Source organism: Myotis lucifugus, unplaced genomic scaffold (assembly GCF_000147115.1).
Source record: "Myotis lucifugus unplaced genomic scaffold, Myoluc2.0 scaffold_914, whole genome shotgun sequence".
Taxonomy (NCBI): Eukaryota; Metazoa; Chordata; class Mammalia; order Chiroptera; family Vespertilionidae; genus Myotis; species Myotis lucifugus.
Window position 1 is genome coordinate 110,531 of NW_005871962.1, and position 23,084 is coordinate 133,614.

General features: G+C 44.6%; 1 protein-coding gene across 1 annotated transcript in view; it reads left to right on the top strand.

Annotated features, from left to right (window-relative positions):
• The window catches only part of LOC102438492 (maestro heat-like repeat-containing protein family member 1), a 48,371-nt gene that overhangs the window by 15,805 nt on the left and 9,482 nt on the right, over positions 1–23,084 (top strand). Inside the window, exons 14-30 of the mRNA XM_023747577.1 lie at positions 67–219; positions 938–1,063; positions 1,418–1,497; positions 2,093–2,228; positions 3,717–3,806; positions 6,890–6,994; positions 7,746–7,881; positions 8,336–8,433; positions 8,995–9,144; positions 10,219–10,373; positions 10,628–10,760; positions 11,404–11,588; positions 12,399–12,536; positions 12,759–12,876; positions 13,527–13,667; positions 13,995–14,168; positions 22,465–22,623. Of these exons, the coding sequence (XP_023603345.1) occupies positions 67–219; positions 938–1,063; positions 1,418–1,497; positions 2,093–2,228; positions 3,717–3,806; positions 6,890–6,994; positions 7,746–7,881; positions 8,336–8,433; positions 8,995–9,144; positions 10,219–10,373; positions 10,628–10,760; positions 11,404–11,588; positions 12,399–12,536; positions 12,759–12,876; positions 13,527–13,667; positions 13,995–14,168; positions 22,465–22,623 (2,277 nt within the window). The remainder of the gene's footprint in view (positions 1–66; positions 220–937; positions 1,064–1,417; positions 1,498–2,092; positions 2,229–3,716; positions 3,807–6,889; positions 6,995–7,745; positions 7,882–8,335; positions 8,434–8,994; positions 9,145–10,218; positions 10,374–10,627; positions 10,761–11,403; positions 11,589–12,398; positions 12,537–12,758; positions 12,877–13,526; positions 13,668–13,994; positions 14,169–22,464; positions 22,624–23,084) is intronic.

Consider the following 23,084-nt stretch of genomic DNA (forward strand, 5'->3'; position numbering starts at 1 on the left):
TTCTTTCCCAAATCCTCTGAGCAACCTTTTCCTCTCTGAACCTCTGTTTCCCCCTCCCCCCTACAGGAACATCAGCGAAGGGAATGGGTACTTGTGTGTCACACCATCTACTTAAGCTATAGCAAGATTATTTTAGAGAGCAAGGGAGATATTTTCATGCATTTCGATGCCGTGCTGGCCTTGATCCTGCAACACTACCACAACTGCATTTTGGAAAAGGTACTTCCTGCTTACTCTACTTCTCCTGCATTCCATTTCTGCCACGTCCTCTCTTACCGCCCAAGAAAAAGGTGCTTGGCCTTAAATGGGAGTCAGGGGCTAGTACAGTGACTTCTCCCACATTTTCATCCTTTCACTTAACCCTGCTACTTGGAGACTCTAATTGGCCCAAGGAGGAGACCACAGTAACTTTAGGTCTGTTTCAAAGTGTGTCCTTCCCTGTGACAGAGCTTCGTAACCTGCCAGTGAGCTCTTCACTGCCCTCTCGGATGAAGGGATGAGTAAAACCTAAATTCCCTAGTGTTTGTGGGAAGAAGCATTCAGGAGAGGCACAGGAGCTCCATACTGCTTTCCTGCCTTTGCTATGTGTCCAAAGCATGGGTCCCCAGGGTTGGAGAAGAATCCCTTTCCATTCCCAAGTCAGATATCTTTTGGTAAAACGTGTTCAAGGGAAAGACAATACCTTGAGAGACCGGGAAGCTTGATCTATCCTAATTTCAGAGTCACATGAGGGTGGCTTCAGAAGGGGGTTGGTGAGAGGAGTGGCTCTCTCCACCACAGGGATGCACTGGTCTACCCTCAGAGGGAAGATGCAGAGCAGCAGCCTAAGGAAGGCTAAAGAAGGCTTAGGTCCTCACCCCCCAGACTGTGTAGGTAGTGTGCCCTGGCCCAGATCCATTGCCACCTTGGAGAACCCTGAGCATACTGGTTCATTCAGGATAAGGACCTGAAGCTGGGTTACCTGAATGCCCTCATCATACTGACAAAAACCCTGGGCAGGCAGCAGCACGTGGCCTTTCAATTCAAGTTCCCCCACAAGCTAGCAATTGTTACCTTCATGCTGGTAAGTATCTTGCAGGAGGATGGAGGTGGGAATGCAGAGAGGAGGGAGGATGGGTCCACATGGAAACCATTGGTGGCACTCCTAGGCTAGAGCTGAAGGTAAAAGCCCAGATTTTCCTTTTCCCGCCTTAGTGTTCCCTTTGCCATCCTCAAGGCTGGGGTGAGTACTGTAGGGAAGGTGTGGTGGGGAGTAGGAGTAGGAGAGAGGTGCTGTCCTCAGAGCCTTTGGAAGTCACTAAAAATTCTAAATTCCACCTTCTTATGAACACAGCCTGGAGTGGGAGGAGGCAGAAGCAAACAAGAAAAATATGTTCACCATCCTTTTGGGGTGTGTGTGTGTGTGTGTGTGTGTTAGGACCTAATCAAGGAGGAGCCATTGAACTCCATTTCCAGCCCTATTAGACAGAAGGCAATGAACGTCATCAATAACTTCAGGTAACAACACACCATCCACTCTGTCTTCCTTGACCTGGTTCTATTGCAGCTCTTTCTTCCCTAGTTGATCCCCACCTCTTATTTTCTGCTTCTGCTTCTAGCATAAGGGAATAGTAGGAATTTACTGGACAATATCTGCCACTAGTGTTGGCCAAGATTTTTTGAATTGGATTTTCAAAGGACCCTGGAGAGATGGCCTCTCCTATCTCCATAGGCACTTGCTATTAATTCTGCCCCAGGCATCCTTTTGCTTTCAGCCCTGTCCCTGATAGGCACCTCCATCTCCATCAGTGATGTCCCTTTCTCTCAAAAGCTCTGGGAATCTAACAAGGAATAATATATCATCCCAAATTAGCAGTACCCTTTCCTGTAATAGTCATGCCTCCTCTCTTTCCTATAGTTCGTTTCTTTCCATCTTCCTGGCTCTTTTCACCCTTTCTTACTGTTACTCCCTTTCTTCTTTTAATACCCTTTCTTCTGATATCTTCCTCTTTCTTGCTCCCACTTATTCCTCTGTCTCCATCTTCTCTTTCTATACCCTTTTCTGTTGTTATTCCTGACAACACTGGTTACACTTCTTCTCCCTGGATCTTAGGATGCTCAGGCCCCTCTTAGAGATAGAAGAAAGAGTAGAGCTCCTGGGAACATGCTTCAAGAGTGTGTTCTGTCTGCCATCCATTGAAGTGTTACGAAAGGAGGCATCTAGTCCCAAGGAGGGCCAGGCCAATGTGGTAAGTAACTCTTTGATGTTTGTCTCTTTGGCTTCATTTTTTATTTTTTTTAAGAGGTTAGGAAGTATAGGTTTGGCAGTTTTATGTAATAGTCTTCTGCCTTCTTTAATAAAAACACAAAATCATTGGAAGGAAGCCCTCCTGTGAAGAAGAGGTTGCTAGGTCATGTTGTCTGAACTCTACTCCTGAGATCTAACTTCCTCCTTCTACCCGTTGATTACCACTGCCACCACTTCAACACTCTGGCCCCAAGGCAGACACTTGATCCTCCCCTTTATAACTGCTGTGTGATTGAAATGAGACTAGAAGATTCAAATATGATTTTAGTAACGGGTTGATATGTACGTAAATCCAGGGAATCCCAGGATCAAGCAATCAGAGTCTATTTCTTATAGGGCCTGCAGTGTTTCCTTGAGGAAGGAAAGAGGGATTCAATTTTTAATTTATATTCATATATTTAATTCCTAGGAATTCTTTCATGTGTTCTGATTACACCTTTATCTTGCCTGGTTGTTCTTGTTTTATTGATGCCATAGTCTCTTGAAATGTTTCTGAAGATATTAAAGAGAATTTAAAAATACAGGTTTCTATTATTTACCAAATTAGCTTGATTTTCTTTAAGGTCAGTTGGTTTGTTCATCTTGGGCCTCCTTTTCATCCGATTTCTGGTAATCCTTATTTTTTAGTTCATAGTTATGTCATGAAGGAAAGACTGGTACATATAGAAAAGGCGGAGGTGGGTTTTCTATGGCCTCCCTCCGTGTAAATCTGATTTGGATGAGGAAGTTAATTTGACAGGACTTCCCAGTAGTTGGAGCAAACTGGGATTTCCAGCTGCCCAGTACAAATAGCTTTACACCTAGGTAGGTTTCTTCTGAGTATTTTATTCCAGGGAGAGCTGGCTTTCTTTTTTCCCCCCTGCTTTTCAGTGTTAGTGGCTGGGATCTATCACAATGTTGCTCTGGTTCTCCCAGCAGGCCCTACGTTTAGAAGCCCTCCTTGGCAGATCACCTACTCTCTTTATAAGGCTTTGGGCAAGGCCACTTGGTTCATTAAAGGATGTGAGGGAGAAACCCACTATCCTAGCTTTTGTGAATCAGTTACTCTGCAGACAGCCAGGCCAGTCCTCCTCCCACCTGGAACCAGCTAGCCTGCCAGTCCTGGTTGCTTACTGAAGCTGTAACCCCTGGGACCAGAGTCCCAGATGAGCTAGAGTTAGGGAGTGAGGATGGAGGAGGCAGGGTAGCTACGTTGCAGGGGAACTTCCATTCCACCAGGACAAACTACACACCAGGCAGACATTTGTGCTCTGGTGAAACAACAGAAGGATTTATTGAAGTGAATGATGGGCCAGTAGTGCTTTAATGTAGGGAAGTTTTTGGATCAGGCTTTCTCAAGGAAGGCTGGGAGAGCCAGAATGCTGAGCAGTTTAGAAGGAGGGTTGGGGCTGATAGGTTGGCAATTTTTTGAGTTTCTTTTCCCCCTCAGGATCTGTTTGAGGGGACCATGGAATCTCTCCTAAGACTAATGGAGACACTTATTGTGGAGATGCCCACCCGGATCCAGAACTGCTTGCAGGTTCGTGGGAGGAAGCCCCTGAACGTTGGTGTATTCATTTCCTAGAACTGCCATAAAAAAATACCACAGGAAGTGACATCAAACAACAGAAATACATTCTCTCAAGTTGTAAAGGACAGAAGTCCAAAATCAAAGTTGTGGCTGGTTTGGTTCCTACTGGAGGCTCTGAAGGAGAATCTGTTCTGTGCATCTCTCCTAGTTTCTGGTAACTCCTGGCAACCCATGGTATCTCTTGGCTTGTAGACATATCATTCCAATCTGTGCCTCCATTTATTTTCACAGGGCATTCGTGCGTGTGTGTGTGTCCCCTCTTTTTTTAAAAAAATATGTTTTTATTGATTTCAGAGATGGAGGGAGATGGAGAGAGAGAGAGAGAAACATCAATGACAAGAGAGAATCAGTGATCGGATGCCTCTTGCACAACCCCCACTGAGGATTGGGCTCACAACCTGGACATGTGTCCTTGACTGGAATCCAACCCAGGACCCTTTGGTCTGCAGGCCACCCTCTATCAACTGAGCCAAACCCACTAGGGCTCTTAATACGGACAGCAGTCATTAGGTTAGGACCCACAAATCCAGTATGAACTCACCTTAATTTGAATCATCTGCAAAGACCCTATTTTCAAACAAGGTCACATTCTGAGATTCTGAGTGGACATGAATTTTGGGGGAACACTATCGACCTGGTACAGTTGGGAACTGACCAGGAGAACTGTCTAGGGACTGTTTATTTTCACAGTAAGAAAAACTAAGAAGTGGAACTGCTGATGAAGTGTGGGTGCAAAGCTTTTAGGGAAATGATAATAAGGGCTAAGATCGAATAACTAATGTTGGTCTTGCCTTTAGAGGAGAAAGCTTCCTCCTTCTTCCCCTTCAGCCATAGCTGTGGCCAGCTTCTCTCTCAGCTGCCCACTGCTCCCGCATAGCAGTTATCAGGTAAAAACATCGGCTCTGGACTGCCATACACTATGGTTACAGATCGTGGCTCTGCTGTTTGCTGTGTGGTCTTGGGAAGTTGTTTAACTTCTGTTTGCCTCAGTTTTCTCTTGGAAACTGGAATGACATATAGTACCTAGTTAATACAGTCATTTGGTAATCAAATGAGATGTTTACAAAGTGCTTGGCTCAGAGACGTGAGGTGCAGGTACAAATGATTTGCCCATTTTAAAATTGTCTTTTTATTGACTTGATTTACTCTATGCTTATGTCATTGGGATACTTTGGCTTTCCCCTGAAATTGCTATTCCCCAGTTACCACAGGGAGTTCAAGATTTCTTTGCAGTTCCCGTGTTATTAAAATATAGGTGACTGAGGACTATATTCAGAGTATTGCGTTCAAAAGTTACTTGAAATATTTTTTGTATGATTATATTGTCAATTGATATAATTTAGACTTGTTTGTCTTAAATTTTAGGGTTTTTCTTTTACTTAACTGAAGAGCTTGATGATATAAAGATTTACATAATTAAAAACTTACTGGTAAAACCATGTAAAGTTTTACTCAGAGAATTTTTGCTCCCACTCACCCTCTATAGATAACCATTTTCATTAACTTCTGGTTTGTCATGCCTGTTTTTCTTATTGTGAAAATAAGCAAATCTCTGTTTATGCTATATTCTTATTTCCCTTTCTGTTTTACACAGTTAGCACATTCTATTCAGTGCTCTTGGCCTTGCTGTTTTCATTTATCCACATCAGTTCACAGATATATTCCTTTTTTTATGGTTTCATATATTGTGTGCATGTAATATAGTTTATTCAATCAGTCCTCTATGGATGGATATTGGACTGCTTGTAATTATTTTGCTACTGGTTTTCTTCTTAACTTTTAAATTTGAAAGGATTGTAGATTCACTGGGAGTTGCATAAATAGTACATAAAGCTTCTATTAAAACCACGGAATTTCCTAGCCAGTATGGCTCAGTGGTTGAGCAGTGGCCCATGCAGCAAGAGGTCACTGGTTCAGTTCCCAGCCAGGGCACATGCCTGGGTTGCAGGCTTGATCCCAGTGAGGGGGTTTGAGGGTGTGTGCAGGAGGCAGACAATCAATGTTTCTCTCTGATCAATGTTTTGATCTCTCTCCCTCTCCTTTCCTCTCTCTCTAAATTCAATAAAAACATATTTAAAAAACAAAAAAATAGTGAATTGATGTTGACACACCATTGTAAGACATAGACTTTATTCAGTTTTCAACAATTTTTAAAAATTGATTTCAGAGCGGAAGGGAGAAGGATAGAGAGAGAGAAACATCAATGATGGGAGAGAATCATTGATTGGCTGCCTCCTGCACACCCCCTAATGAGGATCCAGCATGCAACCCGGCCATGTGTCCTTGACCAGAATCAAACCCAGGACCCTCCACAGGCCGACCCTCTATCCACTGAGCCAAACTGACTAGGGCAAGACGTGTTTCTTCTGGTCAGTGCAGCATCAGTGTTCTTTTGAGTTGGTTGTGGATTTTTCACCTGCTACTCTTCTTCTTTTTCAATTATATATCACGGTCTGTGTGGTTGCATCATTGCCAGATTTATGACTGTAGATTGACAAGTAGCAGTGGTATTTAGGACCCATAATTAACCAAAGGTGAGACACTTTTCCATTGTGTTTCAAGTGAAACCATTTATAATGATATTTTTCAAATAGATTTACACACACTTTACTCTGGAATCTGTGAATGCAGTGACTGTTATTTTTTATCACCAAGTATTTTTTCTACTGAAGAATGGGAGGCGGAGGGTAGGAGAACTCAGAGGTATGTTGAATCACTGAAGTGCATAGAGTGGATATATTTTGGGAGCCACTGTTGAACCTGAAGGAAGGGGGTTGGAATTGAGGAGATTTCTATCACCTAAACGAAGGGAAAATATGGGGCTGGAAGACTTAATATCGTGTATACTTGATAGGAGAGAGGAGAGAATGAAACCTCTGGTGCCACCCACATATAACCTGCCTCTTGGCAAAAGAGGTCCTGCTGTCAGAACTCTTGCCCTAAAACTTTGTAAAAGCCAGGTTCAAGAATATCTTTCTGTTCTCTGGGACACAGATGAAAGGGCCTCTCCTTTCATTATCTTCTTCCTCCAGATTATGGATCCTTGGCTCAATTCCAAGAAGGATAACGAGCGGGAACGGGCCATGTGGTGTGCTGCGCGTATTCTGGAGTTTACAGCAAAAATGGAGGACTTCAGTGTGAGTGGGAGCCGGCCCTGGAGTCTGAATTCTCATACCCTGTCTGGTTGCCCTTACCCCTACCTTCATCATATATATTACCTAGCCTCAGTCACTCATTCTCATCCTCATTCTCTGTGGCCCATGCTGTTTTCTCTTGTGCATCCCATCCTGTTCTCTCCTTTCTCCCTTCTGTCATCTTCTACTTGGTCTTTTTCTCCAACCATCAGTTTTATTTCATCTCACATGGTTCAGTCTGATGTTATTTGTCTGAACAAGCAATGACTAAACACTCGCCTTGTGCCAGGCACTGTGGTAGGTGCTATAGCGAATGCACGGATGACCAAGATAGTTTCTGATTTCATGAAACTTACAGTCCACTGGGGACAGAGGCATACATAGAACAAACTTAAATAGCAGGTGATAATGAATATATAAAGTGAATACAGTGGGACTAAAAGATCAAAACAAACAATTACAAGTTGAGGGGGCAGGAAAAGGTTCATAGAGAAGGCGGCATTGAACTAGATTTGACAGATGAGTGGGGTGTCAAGGGGCAAAGAAGGGGGATAGAGTAAGGTAATTATAAAACGATGACCTCTGATGTCCTTTATGGCCACAACTCATCTATCTAATTCCATTCCCATTAACCTCACATAGTCTCACCTTTCATGTCTCTGGCACATGCATTTCCTCCTCTGAGTTCTTCCTGTGATAGCTCAGCCTAAGGGAATGGCTGGGATAACTTGTGACTTCCAGCTTCCTTCCCCAGATGGAAATTGAATTCACCCGGCTGGGGCGCTTGGTAAAGCTGCTGGCCATGCGCTGCCAGGACCCAGTGGACAGCATCTGCTTCCTGTCTGCCAAGGCTGTGTATCACCTCTACTGTATCCTCTTGAAGAAAAAGCGTATGAGGAACCTGCTCTTACCACTCCCCCTCCAACCACACACTTAGGCCTGGCCATCCCCACACACTCGTCCCAAGACAGTGAGAGCCAAGAAGCTGCTTGAGTACCTCATTTCCATTGAGGAACTTACACCCAAACATCTACAGATAATCTCTTGGGAAAAAATACCTACATAGGAAATACTTCTTTGGAATTAGTTTCTTCGTTTTTGGCTCAGCCCCATCCTTTTACCCAATTCTATCTCTGCTCTGAGGCAGGCAAGATAGTTTGTCTTTTACCTCAGCTCCCACCATTTCTTACCTTAATGCCCATTCCTCTACTCCCAGCCCCAAAGGACATACATAGCCCCAAGCTGACTTAATTCAGTAGGAGCTTTGGGCTAGAAGGTGGGAAAGGGGGAGTTTAACATGCCTTCTGAGTGTCTGAGAGGTGGGGCTGGGTGTCTCTGTTTCAGAGATGAAGAAGAAAATACAAGGCTTGTGGATAGAAGAGGACATGGATGAAGTGTATAGTGCCAACTTGTTCTATAACAACACCTTTGAAATTGCCGAGGTGAGGGAGCAGGACCAGAGACAAAGTGAGGGAAGCCTGGGCGTCTCATTTACACGCTATTATAGACTCCTGGGTGGGACTCCTATCCTGTCTCTCTCCCCATTCTATTACTGGATGTGAACTTTTCCTTTGGGGGAAATTTTCCTATCACATGCTACTATTTGTCCCTCCTTGAGCATCAATGGTCCTGATCCTTGTCTTTCCCTGTCCCCCAGAAGCATTTGCTTCATGCTAATGCTGCTTTGTGAGCAATGTGTAGACTCAGAGATGTCACTGAGGATCTTAGCCCCAGCCCTCCTCTCCCGGGGTTCTGCCTCTGCACCCCCTGACCTCTGAGCCCCACATTGCACTTGAGACCACTGTTTCCTCCCTTCCATCCCCAGGACTCTGTCCCCAGGAAAGGGTCTTCTAGGAGTTAGGGAGATAGCACAAGCCTAGGACAGAAGCACAGGAGCTCCCAAGAGAAGCCCTCCCTCACCAGGAGGAATGGCACAGGCTGTCTCAGGCAGGGGGAGCCCTGCATCCAGACTCATCGCACCATGTGATCCCACCCTGTTGCAGGCCTTTGCAGAGTACTTCACCCAGAGCCAGCTCACCAACCTGGTGCTGACAGCCATGGAGGAGCTGACGGGCAGCAGGGCTAAGGTGTCTCTGGCTGCAGCCCAGTTGATGAGCGCTGTCATGAAAAAGCGGGGCTCAGATTTGATAAAGGTAGTGTGGTGCTGGGTGGGAGCTCTGCCCTGAATGTCAGGGGCACTGGCTCATGTCCTGGCTCTGTTACCAAGCAGCCAAAGGGCTGTAGCCAAGTCCCTCTCCTCAGCTGGCTTTAATTCATTCACTTCTAAAATGTAGGCTTGCATTACATTTCCTCTGTGGTCCCACTGAGCTCTGACATTTGTAATCCTGAGCTTGTAACTGCAGTGCCTCCTATCTGGGCGGCCGATTCCTCAGTAATGACAGCCATGTGCAGGGGTGTAGGCATTGTTGGGGGACTCACCCCGACCCCCTGGAAGCTTAGACCTATGTGAAGGGGTAAGGCTGTGGATTGGAAACAAGGAAGCTCACAGAATGACTGACCTATGTATAAATGTTCTTTTAAGCTAGCATAAATATGGGAAGGCCTAGCATTTAGAAATCTGTTCCTCACTTCACTAAGAAAAAAACAACTTTAAAATGGGGTCACATAGGGCAACTCTCTGAGTGGCCACCATCCTCTTTATATGTGTCATGAGCTGTCCACCCCCTTCTCTATCTGAATCCCCAGACACCCTTTGCCTCCACTCATTTATGTGACTGGCGTGGCCTAGGTACCAGAAATGGAAGGGCACCATGACAGTCCTTGAGATATTACAATGAAATGGACTTCCCAGAGGTCCATAGTTTAGAGCTCTGAGCACCAGATGAGAACCCTGTGGTCTTCCACATCCAATGCCACTGTCCCTGCAGTTTCAGGGCTGGAAGTTGACCTTAGCTGGGAGGGAAAGGCCTGAGTGCCTCCAGGGCTTTGGCTTTCCTTCTGGAGGGTCTTCTGTCTCCTGAGGAATCTCAGACCACCTCTCTGGATGTGGGGGTTCTGGGCAGGCATTTGCTCTAGTGGGTCTTGGCCCGAGCTCCCTTTTGTGGGCACTGCTGCTCTGGCCTTTGGCACCCCGGAACTCTGCCTTAAGAAGAGAGTCAGGGACAGGATTGCAACTAGGCCCCTTGAGTTTGAGGACTCAGTAGAGAGGGAGGAGGAAGGAAGGAAGTCAAGACGGACTGACGGGGTTTTCTGGCTCTCCCCTGCAGGTTGAGGAAATTGTGGTGGGCATCCTGGAACGGCTCAAATTGCAGCTGGAGCCCAACACAAAGGAGGAGACCCTTCGGGCCCTGTGCTTGCTGGCAGGCAACAGCACCCACAGCGTTGTGCCCCTGCTGCTCAACAGGCCCCTCCCTTGGGATAGGTACCTCTCCCACACCCAGGAGCACACTCCATCCCAGTAAACCCTCCCCTGCTCCAACCCAAGCCCATGTTAAAAATCACTGCACAAGGATGCTTTCTTCTTGATGCCAATCAAACTTCATGTTCTTTGGCCAAGTCCTCTTGGGCCTCACTCCCTCTAGAACCTGAGAACTGGCCCTTCATAGGCTCAGGACCAGATTGGTACTAGAATATGATTACCAGGGCCCATGACATAGCTGTCCCTGGCTCCTGCAGAACCATTCTGGCCCTGTGGAAGGTGTTCGGCACCGAGCGAAAGACCACAATCAAAGTCCTGCAGCTGCTGATAGGCATCCTGGAAAACCACTCCACAGAGGGCACGACGGAGAAAGCTCTAGAGCCCGTGAAGGTCAGCATGGGGAGGGCGGGTGGTGGGCAGAGGACTTATGTCTGGGACTTGTGTGCAGAGCTGATGATTAAAGGGCATCTGTTGGGTGCGAGCAGTTGTTAAGGAGCAGTTAAGAGGAGACTGTTAACACTGGACTCACTAGTACTGCACATACGGTTAGCACTTGAACTTTGTACATCCAAGAACTCCATGATGTAGAAAGTGCAGGAATCAATCCCATTTCATCGACAAGGAAACTGATGTTCAGAGTTAATCAGCTTTTTCTATCTCCTGATTTTGGGTCTGGCACCCATATTTCTGGGGGCCTGGCCAGGGGCATGCGGTGCTAGGCGCAGAGGATGAAGTTTGGTTGTCTGAAATGGGGTGGCCCAATTTATTTTCTGCTGAAAAATTAGAGTTGGTTCCCTTTTTGTTTTTAATGTTTGGGAATAAAGAGAGAGCAGATTACATGTGTGTGGCCCCTCATTTCCCCAGGGATGAGCTGTGGGCTTTCAGTCTTTGGATGCTTCTTAGAAACCTCAGTCAGAGTGCACTGTGACCTTTGGGCACTGACAGGGAGGGGCAGTGTGTGGGTTGTGGGACCATTTATGTCTTTACCAGACCTAGTCAATTCTGCTTCCTGCTTTCCATGTGTCCTCCCCAGGCGGCGTGTGCCTTGTGTGAGATGCTATCCGGGACTCTGTGCCGGGAGGCCATCCTGGAACTCTACCCCCGGCTATTGCTGGCTGTGCTATGTCATCTCTTCTGGGTGATTGAGCAAAAGACCCCCCAGAATGTGGTAGTCTACAGGAAGGATGGGGGCTCAGGCAAGACCTTGGACTCCACTAGGTAAGCCTAACCGTGGTGTGATGGAGGAATGAGACTAGTCAACTCCAGAGGGTCTTGGACAACTGGATGCCAATCCCCTAGGGAAGCTGAAGAAGAGACTGACAGCAGCACAGAGCTAGAATGTCGGTGTGGGTGCCCCAACATCACGTGCTGGAATGTCCCCACATATTTTCATGTTTCTCATTACCCTTTTCCTTGCATGCACTCCTCTGCTTCACCCAGCGGTTCACATCTCTGTTCATGACTCGGCACATGAGAGATTCAATTCTCTCCGTGCAGCTGTGGCCATTCGAATCTGGATCACCTCTGGCTTAGCTTTGTCACTAACAGCGCCATCTGGTGCAAATCACCACTGCAGTTTAGGGTGTTGAACTCCTAAATAAGTGGTTTTCAGACCTTTTTAAAAAACCTCAGGGTATTCTATTCAAGTGAAATCTTACAGTAAAAAAATAAAGAAAACCAGTAAGCAGAGACATTCTGGTTAGGTGGGTGTGGAGGTGAAGAGGTATCCTAACCCTGCTACACTATGGAGAGCTGAATTTGAGCTGTGGCACTAGCACATCTCTATAGTCTCTTTTATAAGACTCTGTGGTTGGATGAGCACCAAGGCTTGAGGGGTGAGCAGACACAATTGGAGATGGGTTTCAGAGAGCCATGTGTTTTCATCAGCTGGAAAGCAGGATCCAGCTAGCCACCAGATTAGAGAACTGTCTCCTGGCTTGCCAGGACAAGGATGCAAACTAGGCCATAACACCTTGTCCATCCTTCTGTTCCTTTCTTTTCACAAACCTCGTGACGATTGGCCTTCAGTTGTGCCCTGGAGGTGGTGAAGCTTGTGTTCTTCGCAGCCGCATACGATGGAGTGGTGGTCTATGCAGATGAGCATAAGTGCTGGGATCATCTGTCCTCCTCTAAATTTTACTACAGAGGGATCATGGACCTGACAAGGTGGGACCATTTCCCCAGCATGCCCAATACCACTCTAGCCCCCAATCCCAATTTTCCAGGGTCCAGCACTCAAATACAGCAGCCTGTAACCCTCCCTTGCTCATCTCTCAGACCTCAGCCTTCACATTTTCTCTGTTCTGTGCATACTGTTCCCTTGCCACCTCCCCTCCACCACTGCCCACTCCCCACCCAGCAACTCTTGGCTTCCTCTGCCCCACCCAGTGGCATTGTGAAGAACTGTGAAGCAGTCATGCTGCACCGAATTCTGAAACTTGCCAAGACCTTCCTTGACAGCGGAGATAATCATCGGAAGACCTTGGCCAGGGCCGTCTATGCACAGGTGAAAGCCTGGAGGGAGGACCACAGCCCTAGCCATTCATTCCCTGTAGCTGAGGAACTTGAACAGAAATGTTAAATAACTTGCCCCAGAAAGTGGAAAGAATAGAATTGAGTGGGGTTTGCTTCCGTGCCACTTCAGAGCCTGGTTTAAAAAAGGCAAGGAACACCCTAACCAGTTTGGCTCAATGAATAGAGTGTCGGCCTGCGGACTGAAGGGTTCCTGGTTTGATTCTGATCAAGGGCATGTACCTTGGTTGTGGGCACATCCCCAGTAGGGCATGTTCAGGAGGCAGCTGATCAATGTTTCTCTCTCATCGATATTTCTAATTCTCTATCCCTCACCCTTCCTCTCTGTAAAAAATCAATAAAAATATTTTTTAAAAAATAAAAATGCAGGGAAAGCCTGGGGAGAGGATCAGCAGCATTATTCCTCCCAGAATGATTTTAGGATCCCAGGATCTTGCCCAAAATGCTAAATGTTATCAGCGCTATCCACCATTGCCATAGGCTCTACCCCATGTGCACAGATCGACTACTACTCTCAACTGGTCACAGTTCTTACCTGAGTATGGGGCCTGAGGGTAGCTAGAGAAACACCAAGTACCCATGACCTTTTCTCCATCCATGGTTATAGTAACCTTGTTTCCACAGCTCCTCTGGCATCGATCAGTGGCTCAGACTCTGGGACAAGACTTTGTGGGCAATCTAATCAAGTGGACCAAGGAGCCCAACCTCATCATGAAAGAAATTGGACTCCGTGGAATCAGTAACCTGGCACTGCATCCAAGTCAAGTAAAAGTGGGGGGCCCAATGGGAATCAAATGTTAGTCTCTGAACCACTTAATTTATTTCCCTTGGGGTCTCTTAATTAACCAGAGCTTAGTAAATTTCCCAACCCCTCATTCTAGGGCAGTACAACATCCAGTTTACAGACTTACATAGCCTGGCCATCTGGCCTCCCAAACACCCTGAGCACCAGCCTTCCACTTCCTCTGCACATCCAGCCCCTAGATTCCCTAGGTCTGTTTCTTTTAGGCACCACCTGTTTTCTCAAAACCCTGTCCCTAAAGTGTTGCATGAAACCCACATGGTAAGTGATCTCTGCCTTCTTTCAAACAGTCAGAGTCTGTCAAGAGCCTGTTTCCATCCTTGCGAGACTTCCTGAAGAGTGAGGCACGGGTGACAGTTCAGGCAGTGAAGGCCCTACGGAACATCATCTACCATGGGCATGGAGAAGAGGTCAAGGCGATGTTCTGCAGCATCTCCAGGCATCTGCGTCCACTCATCAATGATGTATGGGTCTAAGTCCCTAGGATTAGTTGGGAATAGTATGGGCTGGGGCTGAAGGTGAACCCTGGAAGCTGAATTAAGGGTGCTGGGGCGGGGCTATGGGACTGGGTGGAAGGCTAAAATCACTGAGGGGCAGAAAAAAGGAGACTTGGCTACTTGAAGCAGTGCATTAGACAGGTGCAAAATTCACTCCCTATTACATACAGATGTAGCACTCACCCACTTACTCTCTTACCACAAATTTCCTGAAGGAGCCACTTTAGGGGAAATGTGACATACTGATGTAAAATTGGTTCTGACTCCAATGATCTTCTCCTGCAAACTTAAAGAGTGGGGGAAGAACTCATAACTTCTACCCTCCTTCCAAATAGCACAGGGACCCTAGAATGCTAGGAGGCTTGTTACAAAACCCAAAGGCTCAGAAATCTGAACTACCCAGGCCAGTAACAGCCCATTCCATGTCTAAGCCTCTTTACAATCAGAGCCATTTTGAGTTGAAGGGACTTCACATCAGAGATGTATGCTTACTTACAGTATTCCTGTTCTGGCATCTATCAATTTTTAAGATTTGAACCTTGGATTTGAATTATTTTTGTATCAGCCTCATAATCTCGAAGAGCCTGGACACTCACACCATGATTCATCCATTTTTCAGTTACTTTTAAACCCAACATGTATATTTGACTTGACAAAGCCTAAAGATAATCTTTACCCTTCATCCAAACAATATAAGAACCTTAGAAGCTTGATTACACCACCCCCGTTTTATTAATTAATATTGTCTAGTAGTTTAGTTTCACATTCTTTGAAAATCCCCAAATGTGGTCTTTAACATAATCACCACCATTGCTGTTATGTTATACAGTCAATACTCATTTAGATTTTCCCATATGTTGCTTACACATTTCTTCATTTACTTTTCCTTCTTATAGGTCTCTCCTCCCTTCTAGATTCATTTTCTTCTTTTTTCTTTGTGGCTTCTTCAGTGAGGGTCTGTCAATAGCAAATGTTTTCAGTCTTACTCTGAAAATGTCTTTATTTTGTCTCACATTTGTCTTTAGTTTTTAGCAGTTTAGGATGTGTTGGCATGAATTTCTTTAGGGTTAGCCTGAATTTTTTGAAATCTCTATGTTTATGTCTTTTACCATACTTTAAAAGTTTGTAGCCATTATTTCTCCAAAACATTTTCAGCACATTCGTGTTCCTCTCCTTTTAGAAATCTGAGACCGAAAGTTTGGACCTTTTGCTCTTGTCCCATCGGTCCCAAGATTCAGTTCATTTTCAATAATTTTTCTCCTTGTTCAGGTTGGAATATTTTTATTGGTCTTCAAGTTCACTGTGTCTTTCCTCTGACACCTGTGTTTTGATAATTTGTATTTATCAGTTTAAATATTTCCCATTTTTCTTTATCTTGTCTCCTTTTTTGCTGAGGCTTTTATTTCTGAATTGATTACAAGGTTATTCAGTGTTGTTTTGGAGTATTTTGTATCATAACTCCTTGAAGGTTTATATCAGATAATTCCAACATCTGTTTCATCTTAACTGGTATCTGTTTTATCTTAACTGTTTCATCTCAATTGGCTTTTCCCATGTGAGTCAAGTTTTTCTGGGCTCTTCATATATAGAGTGATTTTTTTTTAATCCTCACTTGAGGATAATTTTTTTATTGATTTTTTTATAAAAGAGAGTGGAAGGAGGAGAGAGGAGAAAGAGAAAAAGAGAGAGAGAAACATGGATATGAGAAAGACACGTAGATTGGTTGCCTCCTGCTCCATCAGAGGACCGAACCTGTAATGGAGGTACATGCCCTTGACCAGGAATTGAACCTGTGACCCTTTGGTCCACAGGCTGATGCTCTAATCATTGAGAAAAACTGGCCAGAGTGATTTTTGATCGTATCTTTATAAATATTAAGTTATGTGACTCTGAGTCTCATTGAAATCCTAAGGAGGATGTTCATAGTTTTGCTTTAGAAGGCAACTGGCCTATTTAACTTCAGGCTGCAAGTTCTGACTAGCCTTCTGTGTGCACAATGTGATTTCAATGTCAGTCTGAATTGCCAGCCATTGTCCCTTTGAATGTTCACTTTCCCAAGGTCCTCCCTCTCTGTGACCTCCCTGATTTTACAGTTCCCTGGGGCTCCCTTTTTCTCTTCGTTTGGCCATAAAGCTGAGGCTTTAGTTAGCCTGCAATGCCAGGGACTTCTGTGACTGTGCCTACATTTGGGCCAAGTGGCATGAAGGCAGAGAGAGGAAATAAAGAAATGGGGGTTTGCCCATCCTCTTGGGGCCTCAGCTCCTTCAAAGGGAAAGTAAGGTTTCCCTCCCTCAGAGTTTTGGCTCCTATAGGTTCCCTCTGGTTTGTGTGGGGGCTGTGGCATGAGAGAACAGTAGGAGAAAAAGAACTGAGGGATTTCCCCTCTCTTTGAGCAGTGTGAGTTCCCTTTCTGGCTCTTTGAGATTAACTAGACAACTTCTCTTGGAGCATTCTGTCAGCCTATGGTGCTTGCTTCCCAGTTTCTGGTTGCCTTCTGGGCAGGTTGGGGAGACCAATAGATAGGAAAAGCCAGGCCCCTAGGTCATAGAAACCAGTGATATCTCTCTACCCCATGGGCGCTGGAGTGTTAGCAGCCTCTTTATCTTTGGCCCTGGGAATTTCTCTTTCTTGAAATTGTAGTTATTTAAATATTTCTTGGTATATTTTCTTTTGCATTTTAAGACGTCTATAATGGGAAGGTTGTCAGGTTATCTTCCATATTGCTGGAATGGGAAGTCAAGATTTATGGCCTGAGAAATAGTAAATGGCCATTATAATGGCAACCTAGAAAGTGAAAAGAACGCTGACCCAGGCAAAGGCTGTGAAATTTGGGTTCTAGGTGCTGCTTTAACATTCACCTAGTCATATACATTTACTTGGTTAAAACTCCGTAGTTTTCGCTCCCAGTCAAGATGGCAGCATAGGTAAACACTGTACTCCCTTTCTCCCATGACCACATTACAACTAAACTTCAGAGCAACCATCATTGATACCTGCCTGAACTCTAGCTGAACAAAAGCCCTATAGCTAAGGATATACAGAAGCAGCCACAGCAAGGCTAGTAGGAGGGGCAGAGGCCTGGAATGGGCTGGTCCCACACCCACATGTACTGGTTAAAGATTGGGAGAGATATCTCAGCTGTGAAGTCTCCCACTGTGGAGTAGGTGTCCCAGCCCCACACCAGGCTCTCCAGTTCCAGTGCTGGCAAGAGAAGTCCCTCACCTCTGACTAAGAAAACCATTAGAGATGGTTGCTCAATGAGTCTGGGGTTAGGGCGTTGGAGGGTGGAGGGGCAAGGCTCCTGGAATCCCAAGCATTCCTCTTAAAGGGCCTTTGCATGGAATTACTCGCTGATGGGTTCACTTGTTCTGATCTCCAGCCCTGGGGCAGTACCTCAAAAGAAGCCAGAGGTAGAACTGACTTATCTGGCTTCAAGGAAAGGCTGGAAGGGCAGCTGTCTCCCAGAGGAAGTGCTGGCAGAAGCTACTGTTCCTTTGCTAAGCCCTCCCCATGCATGTGTAGGCAAGCATCAGATCTGAGTCTCCACTAACCTGCCTAACAGTGTTCCATACAAAGAGCTTGTCTTGGCATATGCCAACATTCCTAGAAATATCTCAAAGGTTCACAAACCCCAAACAAGCAGCATCTGGCCCTGGCATGCCTGGTCCCGCAGAGATTTTACTATGTTGTCTTCTAGAAGTTTTATGGGTTTAACTCTTTAATCCATTTTCAGTTTATTCTTGTGTATGGTGTAAGAAGGTGGTCTAGTTTCTTTCTTTTTTTTTTGCATGTGTCTGTCCAATTTTTTCAACACCATTTATTGAATGGACTGTCTTTACCCCCATTGTATGTTCTTGCCTCCTTTGACCATAGAGGGTTTATTTCTGGACTCTCCATTTTGTTCCGTTGATATGTTTTTGTTGTTTTGTTTTTTTTTGCCAATACCATGCTGTATTGATTACTATGGCCTTGCAGTATAGTTTGATATCAGGTAGCATGATACCTCCAATTTTGTATTTCTTTCTCAAGATTGTTATTAGCTATTTGGGGTCTTTTGTGGTTCTAGATAAATTTGTGGATTATTTGTTCTAGTTCTGGGAAATAAAACATTGATATTTTGATAGGTATTGTATTAAATTTATAGATTGTTTTAGGTAGTATGGACATTTTAACTATGTTAATTTTTCCTGTCCAGTATAACCTTCCTTTTATTTATATCTTTTTCAGTGTATTTCTTTAATGTCTTCCATAGTTTTCTGAGTATGGTTCATCTATCTCCTTCGTTAAATTTATTCTTAGGGATTTTATTTTATATTATTTTTGATGCAGTTGTAAATGAGATTGTTCTCTTAGGTTCCCTTTCTGATAGTTTATTATTGGTGTATACAAATGCAACTAAAATGAAAAAAGAAAAGGAAAAAATGCAATCGAATTCTGAATATTTATTTTGTATCCTGATACTTTACTGAATTAATTTATAAATTCTAGTAGTTTTTTTTGTTGGAATCTTTAGGGTTCTCAATATAGAGTATCATGTCATCTGCAAATAATGACAGTTTTATTTCTTTCCAATTTGGATGCCTTTTATTTCTTCTTCTTGTCTGATTGCAGAACTATGTTGCCTAAGAGTGTTGGAAATGGACATCTCTATCTTGTTTCTGATCTTTTAGTTTTTCCCTGTTGAGTTTGATGTTAGTTGCATGGTTGTGATAGATGGCCTTTATTATGTTATGATATGTTCTCTCTATATCTACTTTCCTGAGAGGTTTTTTTTAAAACCATAATTTTGATATGTCTTGGCGTGGTTCTCTTTGGGATTATCTTGTATAGGACTCTCTGCACTTCCTGGACTTGTGTGTCTTTTTCCTTCACAAAGTTAGGAAAGTTTTCCATCATTTTTTCTTCAAATAGGTTTTTAATCCCTTGCTTTCTTTCTGCTCCTTGTGGTGCCCCCGATAATGCAGACATTGGTATATTGATGTTGTCCCAGAGGCCCCTTATGGCATTATCATTTTTTAAAATTTTCTTTTAGCCCTGGCTCATTCACTGAGTGCTTAGAGCATCGGCCCATGGACAAAAGGGTCACAGGGTCAATTCTGGCCAAAGGTTCAATACCTGGCCCTGGTTGGGTAGTGTGTGGGACGCAACCAATCCATGTGTCTCTCTCACATCAATATTTCTCTCCTTCTGTCTCTCCCACTCCCTTCACACTCCCTCCAAAAGTTACTGGATAAGATATCCTCAGATGAAGATTAACAACAAGAATTTCTCTCTCTCTCTCTCTCTCTCTCTCTCTCTCTCTCTCTCTCTTTTTCACTGCTCTGATTGGCTATTCTGTGCTACCTTATCTTCCAAATTGCAAATTCAATCCTTTGCTTCATTTAGTCTATAGTTGGTTCCTTCTAGTGTATTCTGTATTTTTCACTGGTTCTTTTTTTATATTTTCTGTGTCCTATTACTATCTTTTCTTTTTTTCACTGAGTTCATCCATTCTTCCCCTGCGTTTATTGTGCATCCTTTTAACCATTGTTTTGAACTCTGTATTTAGTAGATTGCTTGCATTCATTGTTTTTAGTTCTTTTTCTGGGGATTCTCTGTTATTTTATTTGGGGTATGTTTCCTTGTATTCTCATGTTGGCTACCTCTCTGTATTTGTTTTATTATATTAGGTAGATCTCCTATGTCTCCCAATCTTGGTATTTATTTCGTAGGTGTCCTGTGGGGCTTGGTAGTGCTGTCTCCCTGATCACTAGAGCAAGGTGTTCTGGGAGTGTGTTATGTGAACCCTCTTTTGTAGTAGGGTATTTTTTAAAAAGATTTTTTATTTATTTTTAGAGAGAGAAGAAGGGAGAAAGAGAGAGAGAAACATCAGTATGAGAGCAACATTGATCAGCTGCCTCCTGCACGCTCCCTTAATAGGGATTGAGCCCACAATCTGGGCATGTGTCCTGACCAAGAATTGAACTGGCAATCTTTCAGTTCTCAGGAAGACACCCAACCTACTGAAGCACACTAGCCAGGGCTGTAGTTCAGCCTTATTGCTGTTGGTGCATCCATGGGTGGGGTTAACATTCAGGCTGCCTGACTATGAGGATTGAACATGACCTCACTGTATGAGCTGCTGGGCAGGGCCTAACCCCATGAAGTAGAATTCACCACAGCAGGGTCTGGTATCTGCCAAAATCTTCCTTTCAATGTGCCACTTGTGGGGCTAATTGGGTTGTTCTCTAATGTGGTCTGAAGCCTGCCACCAGGTTCTGAGGCCTCTTGGGAGGGACTCTGGTGCTGGTGAATATCAGATGCTGCCTGTGACTGGCCCTGGGCTACCTGTTAGGATCTACAAATGATCCACATTTTGTGGCAGCCTCTGAAGGATAAGGGTGCATATGGGAGAAGCCAAAGTGCATGCCATGTCTGGCCTCCATCAGCACCAAACCCATGGGAGGGGTCAGCAAAAGTCCCAAGACACTCCAAGATATGCCTTTGCCTGCTGGCTTCCTGTTAGGCCCAATCACTGGAATTGCCTCTGGCAATATGCAAATTGAAGTAGGTTCTCATGTTGGGGCCAGTGGTATTCACCAGGTTGATACATATACTAACTTGAAGCCAGTACTGCTTCTGAGGCCACTCAGCAAATGTCTCATTGTACACCAAAGTCAGGTGCCAGCTGTCACCTGCATTGGGCCTACAGACATTTGTGATGGGGTATGTTCTGAGGGAATCATCAGGGTGAGGCCAGCAGAGTTTATAGGGCTAAAACAGACCAATATTTGGTCATGTGGATAGAGCGCTTTGCACAGCAATGGTGGCTCCAGTCAGCATGTGAGGGGGAAAATGACCCTCACCCTAAAGCCACAGAACTCAGTCTCTGACATCCCGTTTGTCTGCCTACACATCCTAAAGATCCCTCCAAGAAAGTCTGCACTGCCAGCTCAGGCTGGCTGGTGGGAGCTTGGCAGGGCAGGGATACAGGTATTTGGGAGGGAGTAATAATGCATTCCACCAGGCTGATGCCCTGTGGAGGGGAATGGTCAACCCAAAAAATATGACATTTGTGGACTGTGGTGGGAGAGGGATTCAACACAAGGACCTGGGTGGCTGTCCCTTTAGCTCTCTCCCTGAAGCCACACAACCCACTCTCTCCCTGTATGATTCCAGTCTGCTCTGAGCTACTTTCCCTCCGCTTAAGCCCATGGTGAGTGGCTGGAAATGACATTTTCTGCACTGACTTTTTAAGAGGGCTCCTGGGTTTCTGGCAGACTCCCTTCTCTCCCTAGTAGATGGAATCTCTGATGACTTTCACAGCCAGGAATTAGGTGGGTTTCTCTTCCTTTTGTGGTGCTCCAGGCTGGGGAGCCTGTGTTGGGTTGAGCCCGTTGCTCCTGACAGTGGACTTTGTAGGTGAAATATCTCTCCAGATTCTCTACTGCTGCACGTGTGGGGCCACCTCATTTTGAGCCTCAGTCCGTCCTACCAGTCTCCATGTGGCTTCTTCTGTAAATCCTTGGTCATAAGACTTCTGTTCAGCTGGACTTCAATTGGTAACTTAGGTTGATTGTTCTAAAATTTAGTTGTACTTCTGGTTTGATTCTGGGAGGAGGTAAGTGTAACTTCCACCTACTCCACCACTGTATTGGATCCTGTTGTTGTTTTTTTAATTAAAATACTAACATTGAATCATCTCTCTGTTTAGCCATTATGTGCTTTGTGCAAAATATAATTCAACTTGTTAAAATATCTGTTTTCGTATCCTACAAATTCAGGAACTGTCTTGTCCCATCATGTCTGCTATTTAGTACAGTGCTAGCTCATTATAGGTGCTCAAAAAATATTTGTACAGTTAATATATACTATACTCTTGAAAGTGTATAAAGTTTAGCTGTTTGTGATCCTTGCTAATTAACACAAGCTAATATAGATTTAAAAAATTACAGCATAACTAGGACAATTAATTTTTTTTAAATTTGGCATTCTTGAGCTAAATCCCCAGAAGGAATAAAGTGATAGGTTGTAGATATGATCCAGGGCAGAACTGAAATTATAATCTTAGTTTCCCTAGCACAGTGCCATAACTCTAGGAGGCTTATTAGCTCTAGGGGGCTAAAGAGATTTACTCAGCTACACAAATTATGTTGCCTTTTTTAGTATGTAAATGCAGTGTCCTTTGGACATGAAAAATGAAATGTGGGTGCATGAAAGCCAAGCGAGGCAGGGTCAGAGGGAAACCATAACCTCCTCATCTCCATTTTGCTCTTCATGGCAGGAGAGGGACCAGGTGAGGATCATAGCCATCTCTTCCCTTGGGCACATGCTACATAGAGTCAACAAATTCAAGCCAGGATATGCCATCAAGAAACATCTGTACAGTTTTTTAGTCCCGCTGCTGCTTAGCTTAGAGGACAACAACACCGAGGTGGTCAAGGTACGGGTGATCTTTGTCCTGCCAAACTCAGCCTGATACAACCCCTTCCTGCTAGAGCAGAGCCCCTTCCCTTTAGTCCTCTTTCATGAGCCTAGTCTGGGATCTGCATTCACTCTACACCAGTGGTTCTGAACCTTCTGGCTGTTTAAATATAGTTCCTCATGTTGTGACCCAACCATAAAATTATTTTCATTGCTGCTACATAACTGTAATGTTGCTACTGTTATGAATCCTAATGTAAATATCTGATATGAATGATGGTCGTTGGCGACCCTTGTGAAAGGGTCGTTCGACAGCGAAAGGGGTCGCGGCCCACAGGTTGAGAACCACTGCTCTACACCTCTTTGGTATCATTTTCCGGGCTGAATCTGAGCACTTTTACCCTCTATTGGGTCCCATCAGTCTTAGACAGATATGGTACTCCTCCCTGAATTTATTTACATCTTTTCACAAGATCAAGG